The sequence below is a fragment of the Aythya ferina genome, assembly GCF_964211825.1.
Source record: "Aythya ferina genome assembly, chromosome: 2".
Taxonomy (NCBI): Eukaryota; Metazoa; Chordata; class Aves; order Anseriformes; family Anatidae; genus Aythya; species Aythya ferina.
In genome coordinates this window covers 140,018,133-140,033,995 of record NC_140297.1, presented here as the reverse complement: position 1 = coordinate 140,033,995, position 15,863 = coordinate 140,018,133, and the positions used below count along the sequence as shown (strand labels likewise).

The window sequence follows — 15,863 nt, the reverse complement described above, 5'->3', positions numbered from 1 at the left end:
TGTCCCTTTAAATTATAGCATTGCTTGAAAATAAGAACACCAGGCATTCAGAAAAATGTTACTAGTAGGGTAGTATTTTTAATCCTCTATTTCTTAAAGGTTGTTGGTGGTTTTTTTAGAAGGAATTCCATTATTTCAATCAGGCTACATGTCAGATGCACAAATAAATTTGCAAGTCTATTACTTTTACTACAAGTAAAAAAATTAAACACTTTGATGCAAGGTCTACCTCCTTCTTATGTGTTGGCATAGATGGTACTAAGTCCACACTTCGTGTTTCTCTATGCTATCTTATAAACTTTCAGTAGCTCATGAGTTAATGACCCTAGCAAATTTAAATTCAGTCATAATTTTTCAGCCATTATTTAAAATGGTTTCAATAATAGATTAAATTACAACTTATTCATATGCCCTCTATTTTAAAATATCCATGTAGCCTGCAGTTCGAGTAAATTGCGAACAAATTTAGAGCCAAAATCACCACATAATTTGAACAATCGGAAGTTCTCATCTCCACCCAAAAACTGAAACGGGGCAAAGCGTTATTTCACACACTACAAAGAGCATTTGGTCATTATGCCACCTGTGAAAATACATGAGCTTGTGTGTGTGCTGCGATTACAACTAGGATCCTTGCTACACATCCTTCATTATTTATAAACCAGATCGCATTGGAAAATGGAACAACACAGCTTTCTACAGCCTATCCACTCGGCCAGCATCATCTAAGGTGTTTCCCATCTCTTTCTTCCATACCCTATGAGCTGAAATGTTATGCTACATCAGAAAACCTGTTTTAAGTACCTGAGAAAACAGCCTGCGTACACTGAGACACAAAACCTTTAACCTCAACTAACATCAGCGATGGCCTTCCAACTCCAGTTATTCAACAGTAAAATTTTAGGAGCATTTTCCTGGTTTTCATCATAAGAAAGGGCTCTGAACATTAATTCTGGCTGCATCTACTCAAACCTCAAAAACCTTCCAAATCGGAAATGATTTCCTAAGTGTTGATTGCTGTTTTTCTCAATGACTGCAACACGAGCAGTCATTGCAGACTGTGGAAATAAGAGTGGAGCAAGCCCACTGCTTCCAGAAACATGAAAAGCACTGTAGCTAATCTCTCCCGGTCCCTCAGCTGTGCTAGCACAGCTGCTTGCAGGACTGTACAGTAAACCAGATCAGTTCCTTTCCATCGATAAAAATAGCTCTGCCGAAATGGGGAGGAGGAGGATATTTTTAAATTCCCTGAAGCAGTTTCACTAGACAGTTCACCAGACACTTGCACCAGGGCTGCGGTGGTGTCACAGAGGCACGAGGAAGCAGCTGGGCTGGGGATGGAGCTGCCCGTGTGGTACTGACACCAGAGCACTACCTGGGGGATAAACCGCTTAATGCAGCTGCTCAGACCCACCTTTTGCAGGAGCTCTAGTTGGTTTATGTGGGAGGGGTTTGGTAGTGGGGGGCTGATGGGGTGGCCTCTGTGAGCAGAGCTCAGCAGCTGCCCCATGTCAGAGCAGAGCCAGCTCCAGCTGCTCCAAAAGGGACCCATGGCTGGACAGAGCCAAGCAATGAGCAGCACTGGTTGGGCCTCTGGGAGAGCAGATTGAAGAAAGGAGGGGAAAAAAAAGCAACAGCAGCTGGGAGAGAGGAGTGAGAACCATCCCTGCAGCCCCCAGGTGAGTGCAGCAGGAGGGCAGGAGGTGCTCCAGGCAGGCAGCAGCAGTTCCCCTGCGGCCTGTGGAGAGGTCCCTGGTGGAGCAGGCTGTCCCCCTGCAGCCCATGGGTCCCACATGGAGCAGATCTCCACGCTGCAGCCCCCCCATGGGTGGAGGAGCCCCCGGTGGAGCAGGGGGATGTGGCCTGGAGGAGGCCATCAGCGATGGCCTTCCAACTCCAGTTATTCAGCAGGGAAGCAGGGAAGGGTGGTGTCATGAGGCTCAAACTAGCCTTCCTAAATATACTTACTAAATAGTTACTCCACACCAAAAAGGAAATTATGCAATTTTTAATTACAAATCTAGTGAATTCCCTACTTCCATATACGTTCCTACATGAGTTTTCATTGATTATGGCAATAGAAAGCTAACCATGAATAAAAAGACAAAGATACACAGGTTGATAGGCAAGAGTTCAGTAACAATCCTTTCCTCCCTTTGTATCACATCCAGAGAAATTTTCCCCAGAAAAAATGAAACTAAGGCTAAAATACACATTAGTACTGTAAACACAAAAGCTATTGTGCAGATGCTCCAACCATCCCTAGAAAAAGATACTGATGATGACCAAATACATTAAGCAATGGAAATGCATAGAAAAGCTCTTGTGTAAACCTCACTCCACACCATGATAATACCCTTCAGTAATGTTATAAACACCAACCACAAGTTATTTGTATCCAAGACAGAAGTTGTTTAATGGTACTTTCCCTCTTCCAACACAAGCCACCATCTTTCTTGTGGCCAGCTTTACAAAATGCCCAGCAGCACCAATGGGAGGCAAAAGCTGTTTTAAAATAGGTCATCTTTGGTAAGGAAGTGCTTAGTCGTGCTTGTGTTAGGCACGGCAGCCCTGTTAAAAGAAAAATTTTTCATGGATTACTACAATAAAACGCTCCTAAGCCCCTGTCAGAGAAGAACTTATGGTTACAGAGAATGACAAAAAAGGCTACCGAGTCCAAACTACTCTTTCTTATTTACCTAAGAATAAAAGTCAGAGCATATTATTCAATGACTTAAATTAATAACAACACAACATATACAACAGTGCCTTTATTTAGTTAATAGGCCAGTGAACTAATGATTTACTTCCAGGAACTTTCAAGAAATCCTTTCTTTAAAAATAAATGTAAATTGGGAAGGATACGCTCCAGTCTTTACATGCACAGTGGCTAAACAATGAAAAAAATTATTCACTATTAAATATAAGTTAGAGTGAAAGTGCAGTTTCAGTGAATGTTTTTCCTTTTTTAAGTATTATTAGACAAAATTAGGTAGTAGACACAAAGACAAATTTTTAACCTATATTCATTTTAATTAATCTATCTCTTACATGTAAATAACTAGTCCGAATGAGTTAAAAATTAGTTACTGATGTTGCATTTAAGTTTGGGCATAAGTATCTTTGTGATCGTGGTCTAATTATACAATAATAATCACTCTTGTTTGTGTTGAACAAACATGACTATTCACACTAACAGTTGAAAATCGAATTAAAAGTTTATTTTGCCATTCTCCAAATAAAAGCATGTTTTATATAAGAGTATACCTGCTCTAAAGACTTTTCAAATACAGAACTCAGGCTGAATTTTAGACAAGAACTCACGGCAAATCCACCTTGCAGCCCAGAAGGCCAACTGCATCCTGGGCTGCATCAAAAGAGCAGATCAAGGGAGGTGACTGTCCCCTTATACTTTGCCCTTGTGAGGCCCCACACAGAGTGCTGCATCCAGGTCTGGGGCCCCCAGCACAAAAAGGATGTGGGGCTGTTAGAGCAGGTCCAGAGGAGGGCCACAAAGATGCTCAGAGGGCTGCAGCACCTCTCCTATGAAGACAGGCTGAGAGTGCTGGGCTTGTTCAGCCTGGAGAAGAGAAGGCTCCAGAGGGACCTCACTGCAGTATTTCAGTATTTGAAGGGAACTTATAAAAAGGATGGAGAACAACTCTCTGTTCAATTGGATAATGACAGGACGAGGGGGAATAGTTTTAAACTAAGAGGGTAGGTTTTGATTAGAGGTTAGGAGGAAATTCTTCACCCAGAGGGTGGTGAGGCCCTGGCACAGGCTGCCCAGAGAAGCTGTGGATGCCCCATCCCTGGAGGTGCTCAAGGCCAGGCTGGATGGGGCTTTGGGCGGCCTGGGCTGGTGGGAGGTGTCCCTGCCCATGGCAGGGGGCTGGGACTGGGTGATCTCTGAGGTCCCTTCTAACCAAAGATATTCTGTGATATGATCCTATATTGATATATAAACCACAAAGTAGCTAAAAACATTTATCTTCCAATGATGCCTAAATACATTCAAAATACATAAATGTGTACCAGTGTTCAGCTATAATACATTAAATTTCATTCATCTCTGTCCACCTCTGTGTTCAGATATCAACCAGACAGAAGAATTCAACATTTTCAAGTACGGAGTGCTTTTTCCGTACTCTACCCTGAAAACACCTTTTCTTGGCTTGGTGTCTTCACATCACCCTGTACAGTGTTTTTCCCGATAAGCCATAAACAGGACAGGAAAACATATACTTGGACTTTCTGATACTTGTTTTTAAACATGGAATGTATGATTTTTAGAAAGAAACATGGAAACTAGATGAAAATATAATTTTGTTTCCATCATACATTGTTTTTTTTGCTTAACTTTACAACCTGCTAATTTTTGAGTCTCAGTGGTATTTTCGGTAAAATTTAGCAGAATAATGAAAATTCTGCCCTTGAAATGTGTTCTGATGTTAACATGGAGTAATACCAGCACTTGAGAAGTATTTTCTATTCAGTTACATTTAGTTCTGCAAACCTGCCACTTATATGTAAACCAGAAAAGCATCTGCAGCCATAATTTCACAACTAATCCTAAAAGCCAATAAAATATCCAAAAACAGAACAAAAACTTTCATAATAGTGATAAATCAAAATAAAGTTTGTTTGAAATACTTCATGCTGTTTACTGTTATATTTCATATCTGTAATGTTATAAGTAATTTGAGAAAAATTAAGATTTTTCCTGAAGCCTTTCAACTTCAGTACAAAACACGTGCTCAGTAAAAATATAATCCTCAGCCTTCTAAACGTGACAGTGATGCTATTTTTCTAGCTGTTAGATAATACATGGTTCAGCTGTCACTTACTGTGCAGCAGTTGGTTACACAGAATGAAATGAATCATAATCGCAGTGACTAACCAAATTAATGGAAGCACGCTGAATCAAAAGCCATGTTCCCAAAGTGTCTTAAGGCCTGATTCAGCAAAAATATATTTGATTTCTATTCCACACAACATCTTTGGCACATACCTGTTTATCCAGGCTTTTAAAGCATGAAAGTTTCAGAGCTCATATCGATAACTTCTTTCAATAGCAATTCAGTTGTATTTTTTATTTAGCTTGCTATCAAAAGTGCCCTACCAACTTCAAAATACATGGTAGCTACGTAAATGTTGTTAAACTAATGACTTACTGGCAGAAAAAGCATGCAAAATATTCAAAGTATAGGTTGAAATATACTAGCTTGCATTACACCAGAACATAACAGAAGAAGAGAGATGGCATGTGAGTTATGGAAATAAATCTTTATCGAGTTTAAAGACAAATCTGTATTTCCAAGTAGCTGAAGCATCACGTGTTTTTAACTTCTCACCTAACAAAGTAACTACCTGCAGCCATGACTTTCTGTTTTCTGGCTTGATATATCCACTAATCACTCTAACTGGTGAATGGCACAGGCAGATTTTCTCTGCAATGTGCTTTCTTGATAGATAAATTTAATCCCACATACTGGAAATATCTTGTGGTCCAAGGGCTTCTTTTAAACCTCATTCTTTGAAGGCTCTTGGAACTTTAAATATACTAAAAATTATACAAAATCCTAAGAATAACTTAGAAAGGAAGCATACTCAGTTTCCCGGCAGCGAGTCTCAAATATTAAAGATATGGATAAATAAACATGCCCTAATTAATAATTCATTAAAATATTAGCAGAAGATGCAGATCAGCAGACAGGCTTCTAAAGAAGTCTAGAAAACTATAAAAGTCAATGCCAGCACAGAAAGTGGCTATGGCATTTTCATTAGATCAAATAGTGAAGAATTATTCTCAAAGTCAGAACTCCAAGGGTAAGATTCAACTCACCTACGATGCCTACATGGCAGAACTCTGCCGTATTCTACCTTCTTTTTAAGTCCATGGCTGGAAATGGGCTCTGCAATTCATCCAGACTACATGAAACATCTACTTTACAATGAGATGGATCACATCCTAAAGGCACCTCTTTTCTTGGCTCTAAATCAAATTTGACAATTTCAGTATTTTCAGTTATTTCATACGTAGAAGTATTATACTATATATACTCATATCTGATCTGAATGATCCCAGAGATTCTCAAGCTACAGAAGTTGTAAACATGGAATGAAAAAGACACCAAAACTGAGGCAATCGCTTTCCTTAACCAAGCAGTTCTACGAGTATGGAACCCAAAAAAAGACTGATTTTGTGAGGACACAAGTCATGATTAATTTATTTTGATGTCTATGCTTGGTTCTCTGCCGTAAGGACTCCTTGGCATCTAGGGAGCGTGAGCAGGCTTTTCCTTGGTCAGGAGTATGAACAATCTTTCCACTAACCACCTACTTATTTTCTTTAGACCCTTAGTTACTAAGTATCTCTGGGACCTCAACAACTTTGTCAAATTTGTTTTTAAGTAGGCCAACAGCTTCCACAAACTGAATAAATGTAGCAGAGGAAGCAACTGTTTCCTTTACAATAGCATGAAAGTTACAAGTGTTCCCAAGGAGGTACAAGACCTGTATCCTAGACCCTTCCCAGCTTGAGAAGATCTGAGCACAGCTCTCTCTTCCCTAACCAACAAGCTTTGGGCAAAACTGGAGTGAGATTATTCTGCCTTCTGCCTATGAAGTTGAGCAATTGTGCAGTCAGGAATGTGCAAGTACAGACAACCAGGAGAAAGTCTGAATACCTCTGCGATTAGGATACTCTATAGAGACAAATCCTGGTCGTCGCTCCCAGGGCTGTTTTCTCATTTTATTTAAGCGCTCCAACTCAACGTTCATAAGAGGTATCTGATACAGACAGAGCGTAACTCAACAGGGATGAAGACAAACACTGGGGTAACCAAGTTCAAATGCAATACGAGGAATGAAATCACTCCACAGCAGTTCTGCACAAAAGCATGCTGAAGGTATAGAAGATCACAAGCCAACTTCTTGATCATGAGTCAATTTGCCATGCCACCACCAAAACCCCAAACACTCATGACAGTGGCTGTCAAGGGAGGTGTTCTATGTAGGACACGTGGTGTGATCTTTGCACCCTCCCCATACATTTTTGTTTGGAATATGGTGTCTCATTTCAGACTCTTTATTTCAAAAAGCTCAATTAGAAGGAATACTGAGAACAACAAGAACAGCCTAAAGTCTAGAAAATATGGCCTGTTGAGCCTACAGAAAGGGGATGATGATTATCTACACAAGGAGACATAATCACATTTGTGCAGTATATGAAAGGTTGCTGCGGAGAGTAACGGAATGCTCTGCATTTCCACCGGGGACGGAGTAAGCAGCAAATAGCAGGAAAGAGATTTGGGCTTACCTTTAGGAGAAAAAAAAAATGTAATGGAAAGGATAATTACATTGAGTACCTGAAACAAATTACCTAGGGACACCAAGGAATCTCCACCTCCAGTTAGGAAAGTAGTTAAGATTCTTTGTTTGCATACCTCTCATCAGATGTATATGTATATATACACACCAAACTGTCATCTGCAAAACAAACGTGCAGGGTTCATACATAACTGGGCCAGGGAGCTTTATGCCAAGATGTTTGGCCCTCTCCTCACCTTCTCCTGTGTACACAGCACAACTATTGCAGAGCCGACAGGTTTGAACTCTGTGTATCTCCTGTTAAGTGCTCGTGCCTCAGCCACTACGCCTGTGTACTGCATAGCTGTGCCCTCACAGCTGGGAACCAATATATTAGACAAATAAGTGTCAGGAATCACTGTGTTATAGCTGGTCATACCTGGAGGCAAAGGATGAATTGGAAGGCCCCTTGAGGCCTCAGACAGACCCAATTTCTATTGTTCTTTGTTTTCTGAGCTTTAAACGGCTTTAAAAGCATTAATTCTCACCCACCTTTTGGTAAAGAGAAAAATGTATTCACACCAAGAGTTTGAGTAACTGCACAGGGAAAAGGTTTTATTACTAACACACTAGAGCACATGTTTTTGAGAAGTTATATAGAATATATCTGCAAAACATTGTCCAAAAATTATGACTGATTGTAACTGGCAATTCTATTTAAAGGTCAAAACATTTGATATCCCTTATGCGCTTAGATAATACACCTATTAAAGACTGTCCCCTCAAATACACAGAATCCAATTTTCACGCTATATCAAATACCTGGTAATGCTATATGACCTGTGAGTCTATGTACAAATATAATACAGTATTTGCTTTAAGGAACCATTCACCTTAAAACTATCAGTGTTGAATAGAGGAAGTATTTAAGCAAATTCACGTAAGATTTAAGAAGAAAGAACTAACCCCACAAGGACAGTAAAAAAAAAAAAAAAAAAAAAAAAAAAAAACTTCTTTATATTTAATTAAAGATTTTCTTTGTGAATTTTCTAAACAGAAGTACCTGGACATTATTGAAACACATGTTCAGCTCTTGCTAAATCCTGCTAGAATGAACAGGATATCTCAGTGTGGTTGTAAGAACAGTTTCAAGCCTAAATCAAAGATATTCCTTGAATCAAAACACCAAAGATAGATAGTGGACTACTGTAAACTCCTCCACCATCAAAATGCATGAATTTGATGTCAGTTAAGCGCAACTAAAATCAATCTACAAATATGTTCAGGTGGAAAAGTGTGATGGCAGCTGAATTTAAGACTATAAAAGAATCATCTTCCAGTTTCAACGAGAACAGCAAAGCACTATATAAATGACTTTGAACTCTTACTCTCCTAAAGCCACGTATATTAACTTCTTAAACGCACTCCTACTCCCCTATATCATCTGGGAGTATTACATTAGCTGTTATAATCTTGATCCTGACTGATAATCCCTTTGCAGCTTCAAGATGATACACTGGAGAAACAACGTGAGGAAGCAGGCGCTACAGAACATCATGCAGAAGCACCTTTTCAGCACAGCACTGGTTCCGCAGTTTTACTGTATCACCAGAAGTTCAACAAATCACAAAAGGCAGTTGTTGGGGTTTAATTAGCTTAAAAAAGCACTACCAGATTAGATATAAACTGTTCTTCTTCTTAATAAACTATTATAGAGCCTCAACAGCCAGCTATAATTTGAGGCGCTGACACTTCCTCCTGTTACAGCATGCAGTACTTCAAGGAGACGTAATCTAAACTCAGTAACTACAGAAAATAATGTGGCTTGATTTGAACTCAGATGTATAATAGCAGTTAATTTGCTTGAAAAACAACTGGTTTTGAATGCCATTTTTAAGCAATCGGTCTTTAATTAGGCTCTTCCTGAGACTGAGTTATGAAGACTCCCCTTTTTAGAGAGATGAGTTTATCCACGATAACCTGTAGCTATTAACCATGATATAGTAGAACAAGTGATTAAGACAGCCCATATGATCTAGTCATCCTATAAAAAAAATGTCCGCACCTCAAAGCTCGTTGTTGAGGCATAATGCCTGTAGCAGTCAAACAAGTATAGAAGAGATCACAACTAATCATTTTTTTGTGCTCTTTTTGGTTTCATCTCCCCAAGTTGCTTTTCTTGTCAAAAAAAAGCCATCACAGAAACATTGGGGAAACAGGAAAGAAGCTGGCAACACAAAAAGATCCTTCCTAGAAAATAGGAGCTTGGAACACGGAATACACAGTATGCACAGACACTTTCTAACTTAGCCTTCTGACTGACTCTGAGTAAGACAGCAAAGCTCTAAGGGAGCAGTGGAGCACATGGTGAGAGGTGGCATTCACTTCCCAAGTTCCCAAGACTGTCACGCCTACCTCACAGATAAAAACTGAACGTTTATGTACATGTTTAATTTCACAGAGTAATTGCATTGGATAAAATTTCGAAGTTCAAACCATTGTATTACTTTTTCCTCCTTATTATGGAGCTTTGAATGTGCTTCAGGTATTTTAAAACTCCAGTGGCAGGGTAAAAACACATTTTACATTAAGTTATAAGCCTTGGTTCTGTACTAACTTATCGCTTTGCTGCATTTTGGTGCTTACAATATACATACTAATTAAGCTGTTGTTTCAATGGAAAAATCAATTGTTTAACATTCTCCATTATTTAGAAGTTATCCAGCTCATAGATGCAGGCAGACAAAATCCAGAAAGGACCGTTCATTGCCCTGACGTCCAGAGACCACTGCATTTCACCCAGTCACCACTTTCCAGGATACAGTCCCAGCACTTAAAAGTATGGTCTACACTCGTGCCTTTAAAATGCAAAATTGGGAATTGTCTTTTGGTTTCAAACAAGTGTAACAGTGTATTTATTTCACACGGTATATTTTTCAGAAAGCACACATCTGCTGATGTTAAATATCTCCTTTTTGGTTTCCTTGTTAACCAAATCCTGTTTCAGCTTTTCTATTCATCGATCCCATATGATGTTAGGCCTTTCTACATCCAAGCCATCCTGCGTGCACTTTCTGAATGCTGGAACAACATTGGCACTACTGCAATCTTCCAAAATTTTACTCAACGTTAACATTAGCAAACCCAGTAATTAGTGTTACTGCCAGTCTGTATAATCTCCAAATGCATTCTGCTTAGTCACTAAGAGGAAGTACCACTGCTGTTATTTGCAGACAGTGCCCCAAAGTGTGCTAGCAGCTTTGCACAGCAATCGTAAACACTGAGGCTTCTTGAAGAGCAAGTGGTACAAGTCACAGCATCCTGATGGGTATTACCTATGGTATAACATGTATAACCATGTGGCAAGAGAAAGGAATAACCAATAATGGTAATTTTGAGAGGTCAAAGAGGCAGCACAAATTTGTAAAACGAAAGAAAGGGGAGAAGAAAATTATGAGAGAGCAGACAATGAGGTAGAAGAAAGGGAAAAGGGAAGGCAAAGGGGAACAGAAGGAGACAAGGGGATTTGTGTCCTCCCTCAACTACACCTGTTCTTACAACTTCCATTACCGCTTACCTCACACTGCATAAAGTTATTAAAGTCACCCTGATCATACTTTTTTTATAAAAAAGTAGAAATAAAAGCAAAATAGTAAGTGGTGTAACAATGGCCTACTCTGATCAGCACCCTAAATTTAGACAAAACTCCGTGCAAAGGTATGAGAGCATAACTTACGCAGCTCATGTTGCCTGGAGTCCTAGTTTACTATATAGCCAGAAGTGAATCTTCTTGCATTACCCTATAAACTTTGAAATTTCCCATATATGCATCTCTATTGTGGGAAAAAAAAAAAATATATATATATATATCTATACACACACACACATGTATTCATCACCTACACCTGTCATCCCTCCAGCCCCAAATCCAAATCCTAAACACACAATCCTTTTAAAGCGGTGTAAATCAGAGCTGATTACTCATAAAGCAGGATAATTATTCATAAAGCACTGTGATAGCCATGGGAGGTATTTACTGTGACTTTCAGCCATCAGTTTGTTGCTTCCTCTGTCCCAGGCCTGGTGCCCCGCCCCACACCCCGCTCACCCACAGCGCCATACAGAGCCTACAGAGCCAAGCTTCTTTGCGGTGTCCTCATCATGGGTTTTATTTCAGTCATTTCTTACCATGGCTGTACAACTGCAGACAAAGAGCAACGGAGCACATACAAGTTCACAGCCACCTGTACCTTCCTAGAGCTAACCGTGGGCCTGCTGGGGTGGCTTATAGAGAGCCACCCTTCTCCATCTAGCCCACCGTGTGCCCATCCGTCCTCTCTCCCTGCATAAAAGTGACGGCGATGCCACTCGATTTCACTCACATGCACACAGAGTGAGATCTTCTAGGGTAAACTTGAGTGATACCTTGCGAATATATGAAAGGCTGGATGATTTCATAAAGGAATTTCTCTTGGGTAAGCTTGCCTTCTACTGGGCCAAACTGTCCATACCCCTGGGAAGCTGAAGTGCCTGTGTTTTCAGAGCCGTGAGCCAGACTTCACTAGGATAGCATTTCATCTTGCTTTCAGAATAGCTCAAATAGCTTAGAAGAAGCTGGAAACTCACAGTACTACAAACAGGTGTTTATGCACACCACACAGGCTGAAACTTTGTCTTTACAAATAATGTCAGCATCCTTGCGTCTTCTACAAATGTTTCTTTTCCTGTGTGCAACCTCTCAAGTCAGTTTCTTGATACAAAAGCACAAATGTAAAGTAAAAAAGCACATGATGGATCCCATAAATCAATCCATATATAGGAAACAGTACTATCTAAAACCCCTTAGAAAGTTTATACACACAAAAAAAATAGAAATTGTGAGAGGAAGGATGTGTGTAACATACAGGAAAAGTCATCATCAAACATTGTGTGGGATCCAAGAAATTAAAACACCCACAATGCCAGAAGTTGAAAATATGTAAATATTCCTGAAACAGAAGGACTTACACCCAGTGTGCTTTCTTCTGAGTGAACTCACTTTCTCCGAGTGCCATGCATTAGGCATATATTGCACTACACAAAACATATGTACGGTAACCTTGCCAAAAAAGGCACCTTCCTAGCACAGGACATTCAAGATGCACTCCCAGGGTCCCAAAAAATCCAAAGGAGAGACAGTCAAAGCAGCAGTTTGCTGCCTGTCCTCCTTTAGGAGCGGAAGCTCCACCACAGGAACACGGAGCATAACTGCAGCTAGGCATATTTCACAGAGCAAACCAGGCCAAAGGAAAGAGCAAATCTGGAAAGCTTCAGTTTTACACGCCATCATGTTCCAGCAAATCCTGGCAGGAATTCATGCTGACCTGATCACTATTAGTTGCTACAGATTACAACTCAATACCATCTGCATTTCCTTTCCCTAAAAAAGAGTAAAACAAGCAGAAGGAAAAGAAGTTATGTATCTATTTTAAATCCACACATATTTACCCCAGGGAGTGAAAGAAAAAAAAAAAAATGGTCCACATTACAGATGTGAGTCACGCTACTTAGTGCACTTTTGGAAGATGCTCAAATACCACAGTGATGGGCACAGCATAAGAATTTGAAGAGCACAAAATAGAAATAGAACGCAGAAAGGAAGCAGAGCCCAGGGACTAGCCATTCATACTGACACTCAATCACCATAAATTATCTAAAATTTAGAGGAAATCCATGCTTGTCCCTCTCTACAATGTTTGAACAGTTCTTGTGCTAATATCTCTAAGTGTCAACTCTTGTTTCCAGCATCTTTTTTTATCCTCCCATATTCCTCCGTGGAATGAAATGACACAATTTTATTGCTTAGTCAGTCAAAAATACCTTCCACTTCAAAGGGAGCTTGCCTTCGAGGAGAATTACACTTGAACAAAGACTGCAGGATTTAGCTCTATATTTATCTATATGCAATAACAGCAGTTCATTCATATAAATGCAGGGTTGTTGATTTTTTTCCTTTCTTCTTCTTTCTCTTCTCTTGACAGAAGGAAAACGTCTGTCAAGAGAATTAAGCTCAGTAATACCTACCTAAAAATGCGGACCACGCTCTTGTGTGACTGGTGAGGGGTTGTGCTTAACAAAGCTGTTGGTATTTTCAGAATGCAGATGTATCTGACAGTTCAAGGAACCGCTTTGCTTTAAGAAAAATTAAACTGGTGAGGTATTCATCTGACACCAGACCTCGGTATCCTATAAAATATTGTGGACCATCTCTCCAAACTCCACTGACACCAGCATTTTCATTAGAGAGCCTGTGTCAGGCCAGCCTTTGTGTATAAACTCTGTGCCATCCCATTCCCCTCACAGCTCGCCCAGAACTCAAGAGAAAACTTCAGCGAGGCACCACCAGAGCCTAAACCTCACGAGAAGTTTTGAGTTTGTCTTCAGATTGTGGTGAAGACCTCCCTTTTGTCCCGAGCTTCTGGAGACCACAAATGAAAACCGCTCTGTTTCACTGAAGCCAACTTTCACTGGTCACGAAATGAGAAGGCTTCGGTTTTCATTTCTAAGCTTGACCATCCAAAGTGATCCTGGAGGCATGGAGATCGCAGAAGCTGCCAGGAGCTTTCTTAGAAGCTGTAGTGCTGGCATTATGTGCCTAAAGTGCAACTCGAGTAACTTTCCTTTCCCTTTTGGTAAGGATTGTTTACGAGAGGAGAGATTTTAGACAAACGCCTCTTTATTTTTGCATCGCACCGTTTAGAAACGTGACAGAACCTGGGCTGCTTTAAAACAAAAGCGTCCCAGCAGCAAGCCAAGCGAGGAGCACGGGCTGGGAGCCGTGCGGGGCACCTCACTCCCCGTGCTCACACCGCACCACCGCTCTCCACACACCTCAGCGAACCGCCCCGGGTGCTTCAGGAGCGCACCTCACGGCCGGGCGGGCGGCAACGGGAAGTTTTTATCACGGTGACAGCAGCGGCAGCGCCGCCGGGCTCGGGGGGCGGCTTCCCGGGACCGATTTTGGGGGAGCTGAGGGGGGAGGCGCTGAGGGGAGGGGAGCGGTGCCGGCTGAGGCAGCGCCGCTCCGGGGCGGCTCCCAGGCGCTGGGAGCTCCCGGGCGGGGCCGTGCGGACAGCTCCGGGTGCTGAAGGCCGCCGGTGCCGGTGCCGGTGCCCCTCGTCCCCCTCCTGTGAGGCGCGGCGGGGCGGGCGCGCTGCCGGAGGAAGATGGCGGCGCTGCAAACCCACCCGGGGAGGCGGCCGGAGCGCAGGCCCCGGGCAGCGGGCAGGGCCGCCGCTGACCGCCCGCAGCTCGCCGGGGCTCCGGCACGGAGCTCGCCGCCGCCGATCCGCCCCCCTCCGGCGGCGCCGAGCCCGCCGCCTCGACCCACCTCCCCCCGGCTCCCCCCTTCCTTCCCTCCCTCCAGGACGGCACCTGTGCGGCCATGTTGGGCGCCGTGCCGCCGCCGGGGCCGGAGGGGGGGAGCGGAGCCGCCGCCGCCCGGCACCGTCCCCACCCGGCGCCCCCCGGCCGCCGCCGCCACCCCCCGGGGCCGGGGCGAGGAAGGGAGAAGGAAGGGAAGGAGAAGGTGGAGGGGGGGGTGCGCCCGCCCTTACTTGAGCACGGATTGCTCCTTCTCCTCTTCCTTCTTCTGGCGGTCCATGACGGCCAGGATGATTTTCCGCTCCTCCTCCGTGAGGTGGCTGAGGTCGGGCATCTCGGGCTGAGGCGCCGGCAGCGGCTGAGGAGGCGCAGGGCCGCCCCGGGGCCCGGCGGGAGCCGACATCTTTAGGGGGGGAAGCTACGGGAGGCGCTGCCCGGGCTCCGGCGCCGGGAGCCGCACATACAAATCAATAGCCCGGCAGCACAGCGACGGCGAGGGGCGGGGTGCCCGGGAGCCCCGACCTCGCACCCACCCGCCGCCGGCTCCCCGGGGCGGGAGGGGACGGAGGGAGGAGGAGGAGGAGGAGGAGGAGGAGGAAGAAGGAGAGAGAGGGGCAAGGCTGAGCCCGGAGCGCTGCGAGCGGGGCTTATCCCGAGCACCGAGCCGGGAGACGGGGCTCGGAGGCCGCCGCTGCCGCTGCCGGGGGGGCTCGGGGTGAGCGCGGAGCCCCGGCGCCCCGGGGAGCGCAGCGGGGGAAGCCGCGGCTCATAATTCCTCCTCGCCCCGGCCGAGCCCCGCCGCCGCTTCTTCGTGCCGCTGCCGCCGCCGCCGGGATGGAGGCCGCCTAACCCATGGCATGGCGGAGGAGCCGGAGTCACGGGAGGGGGCCCCGCATCGCCCCCGCCGCTGCCACCGCCTCCGCCTCTGCCGCCACCGCCACCTGAGCAGCGCCCGGCCCGGCTGCCGCCCCTAGCGGCTGCTGGGCGGCGGCGAGGGGCCGGGGAAGGAGGGAGGGAGGGAGAGAGGGAGGGAGCGGCCGATCGCTATTTATTTATTTAATTAATTTGTACGGGTGGAGGAGGAGGTGGAATTTTTAAAAAATTTAAAAAAAAAAAAAAAAAAGAGGACGCGATTTAAATAAATAAATAAATAAATAAATAAAATCACAAAGGAGGAGCCAACGCGAGCT

At 43.7% G+C, this 15,863-nt stretch overlaps 1 protein-coding gene across 25 annotated transcripts in view; it reads right to left on the bottom strand.

The window, feature by feature from the left end:
• The window catches only part of RIMS2 (regulating synaptic membrane exocytosis 2), a 448,070-nt gene extending 432,477 nt beyond the window's left edge, over window positions 1-15,593 (bottom strand). For 6 of the 25 annotated variants that reach the window (XM_084510630.1, XM_084510645.1, XM_084510646.1 and 3 more), the window contains exon 1: window positions 14,907-15,371. In XM_084510630.1, coding sequence (XP_084366756.1) covers window positions 14,907-15,076 — 170 coding nt within the window. In that variant the 5' untranslated portion in view covers window positions 15,077-15,371. Of the gene's footprint in view, window positions 1-14,906 lie in introns of all 25 variants that reach the window. The other 19 variants (XM_084510614.1, XM_084510622.1, XM_084510618.1 and 16 more) reach the window with 9 other exon arrangements.
• Window positions 15,594-15,863: the final 270 nt, after the last annotated feature.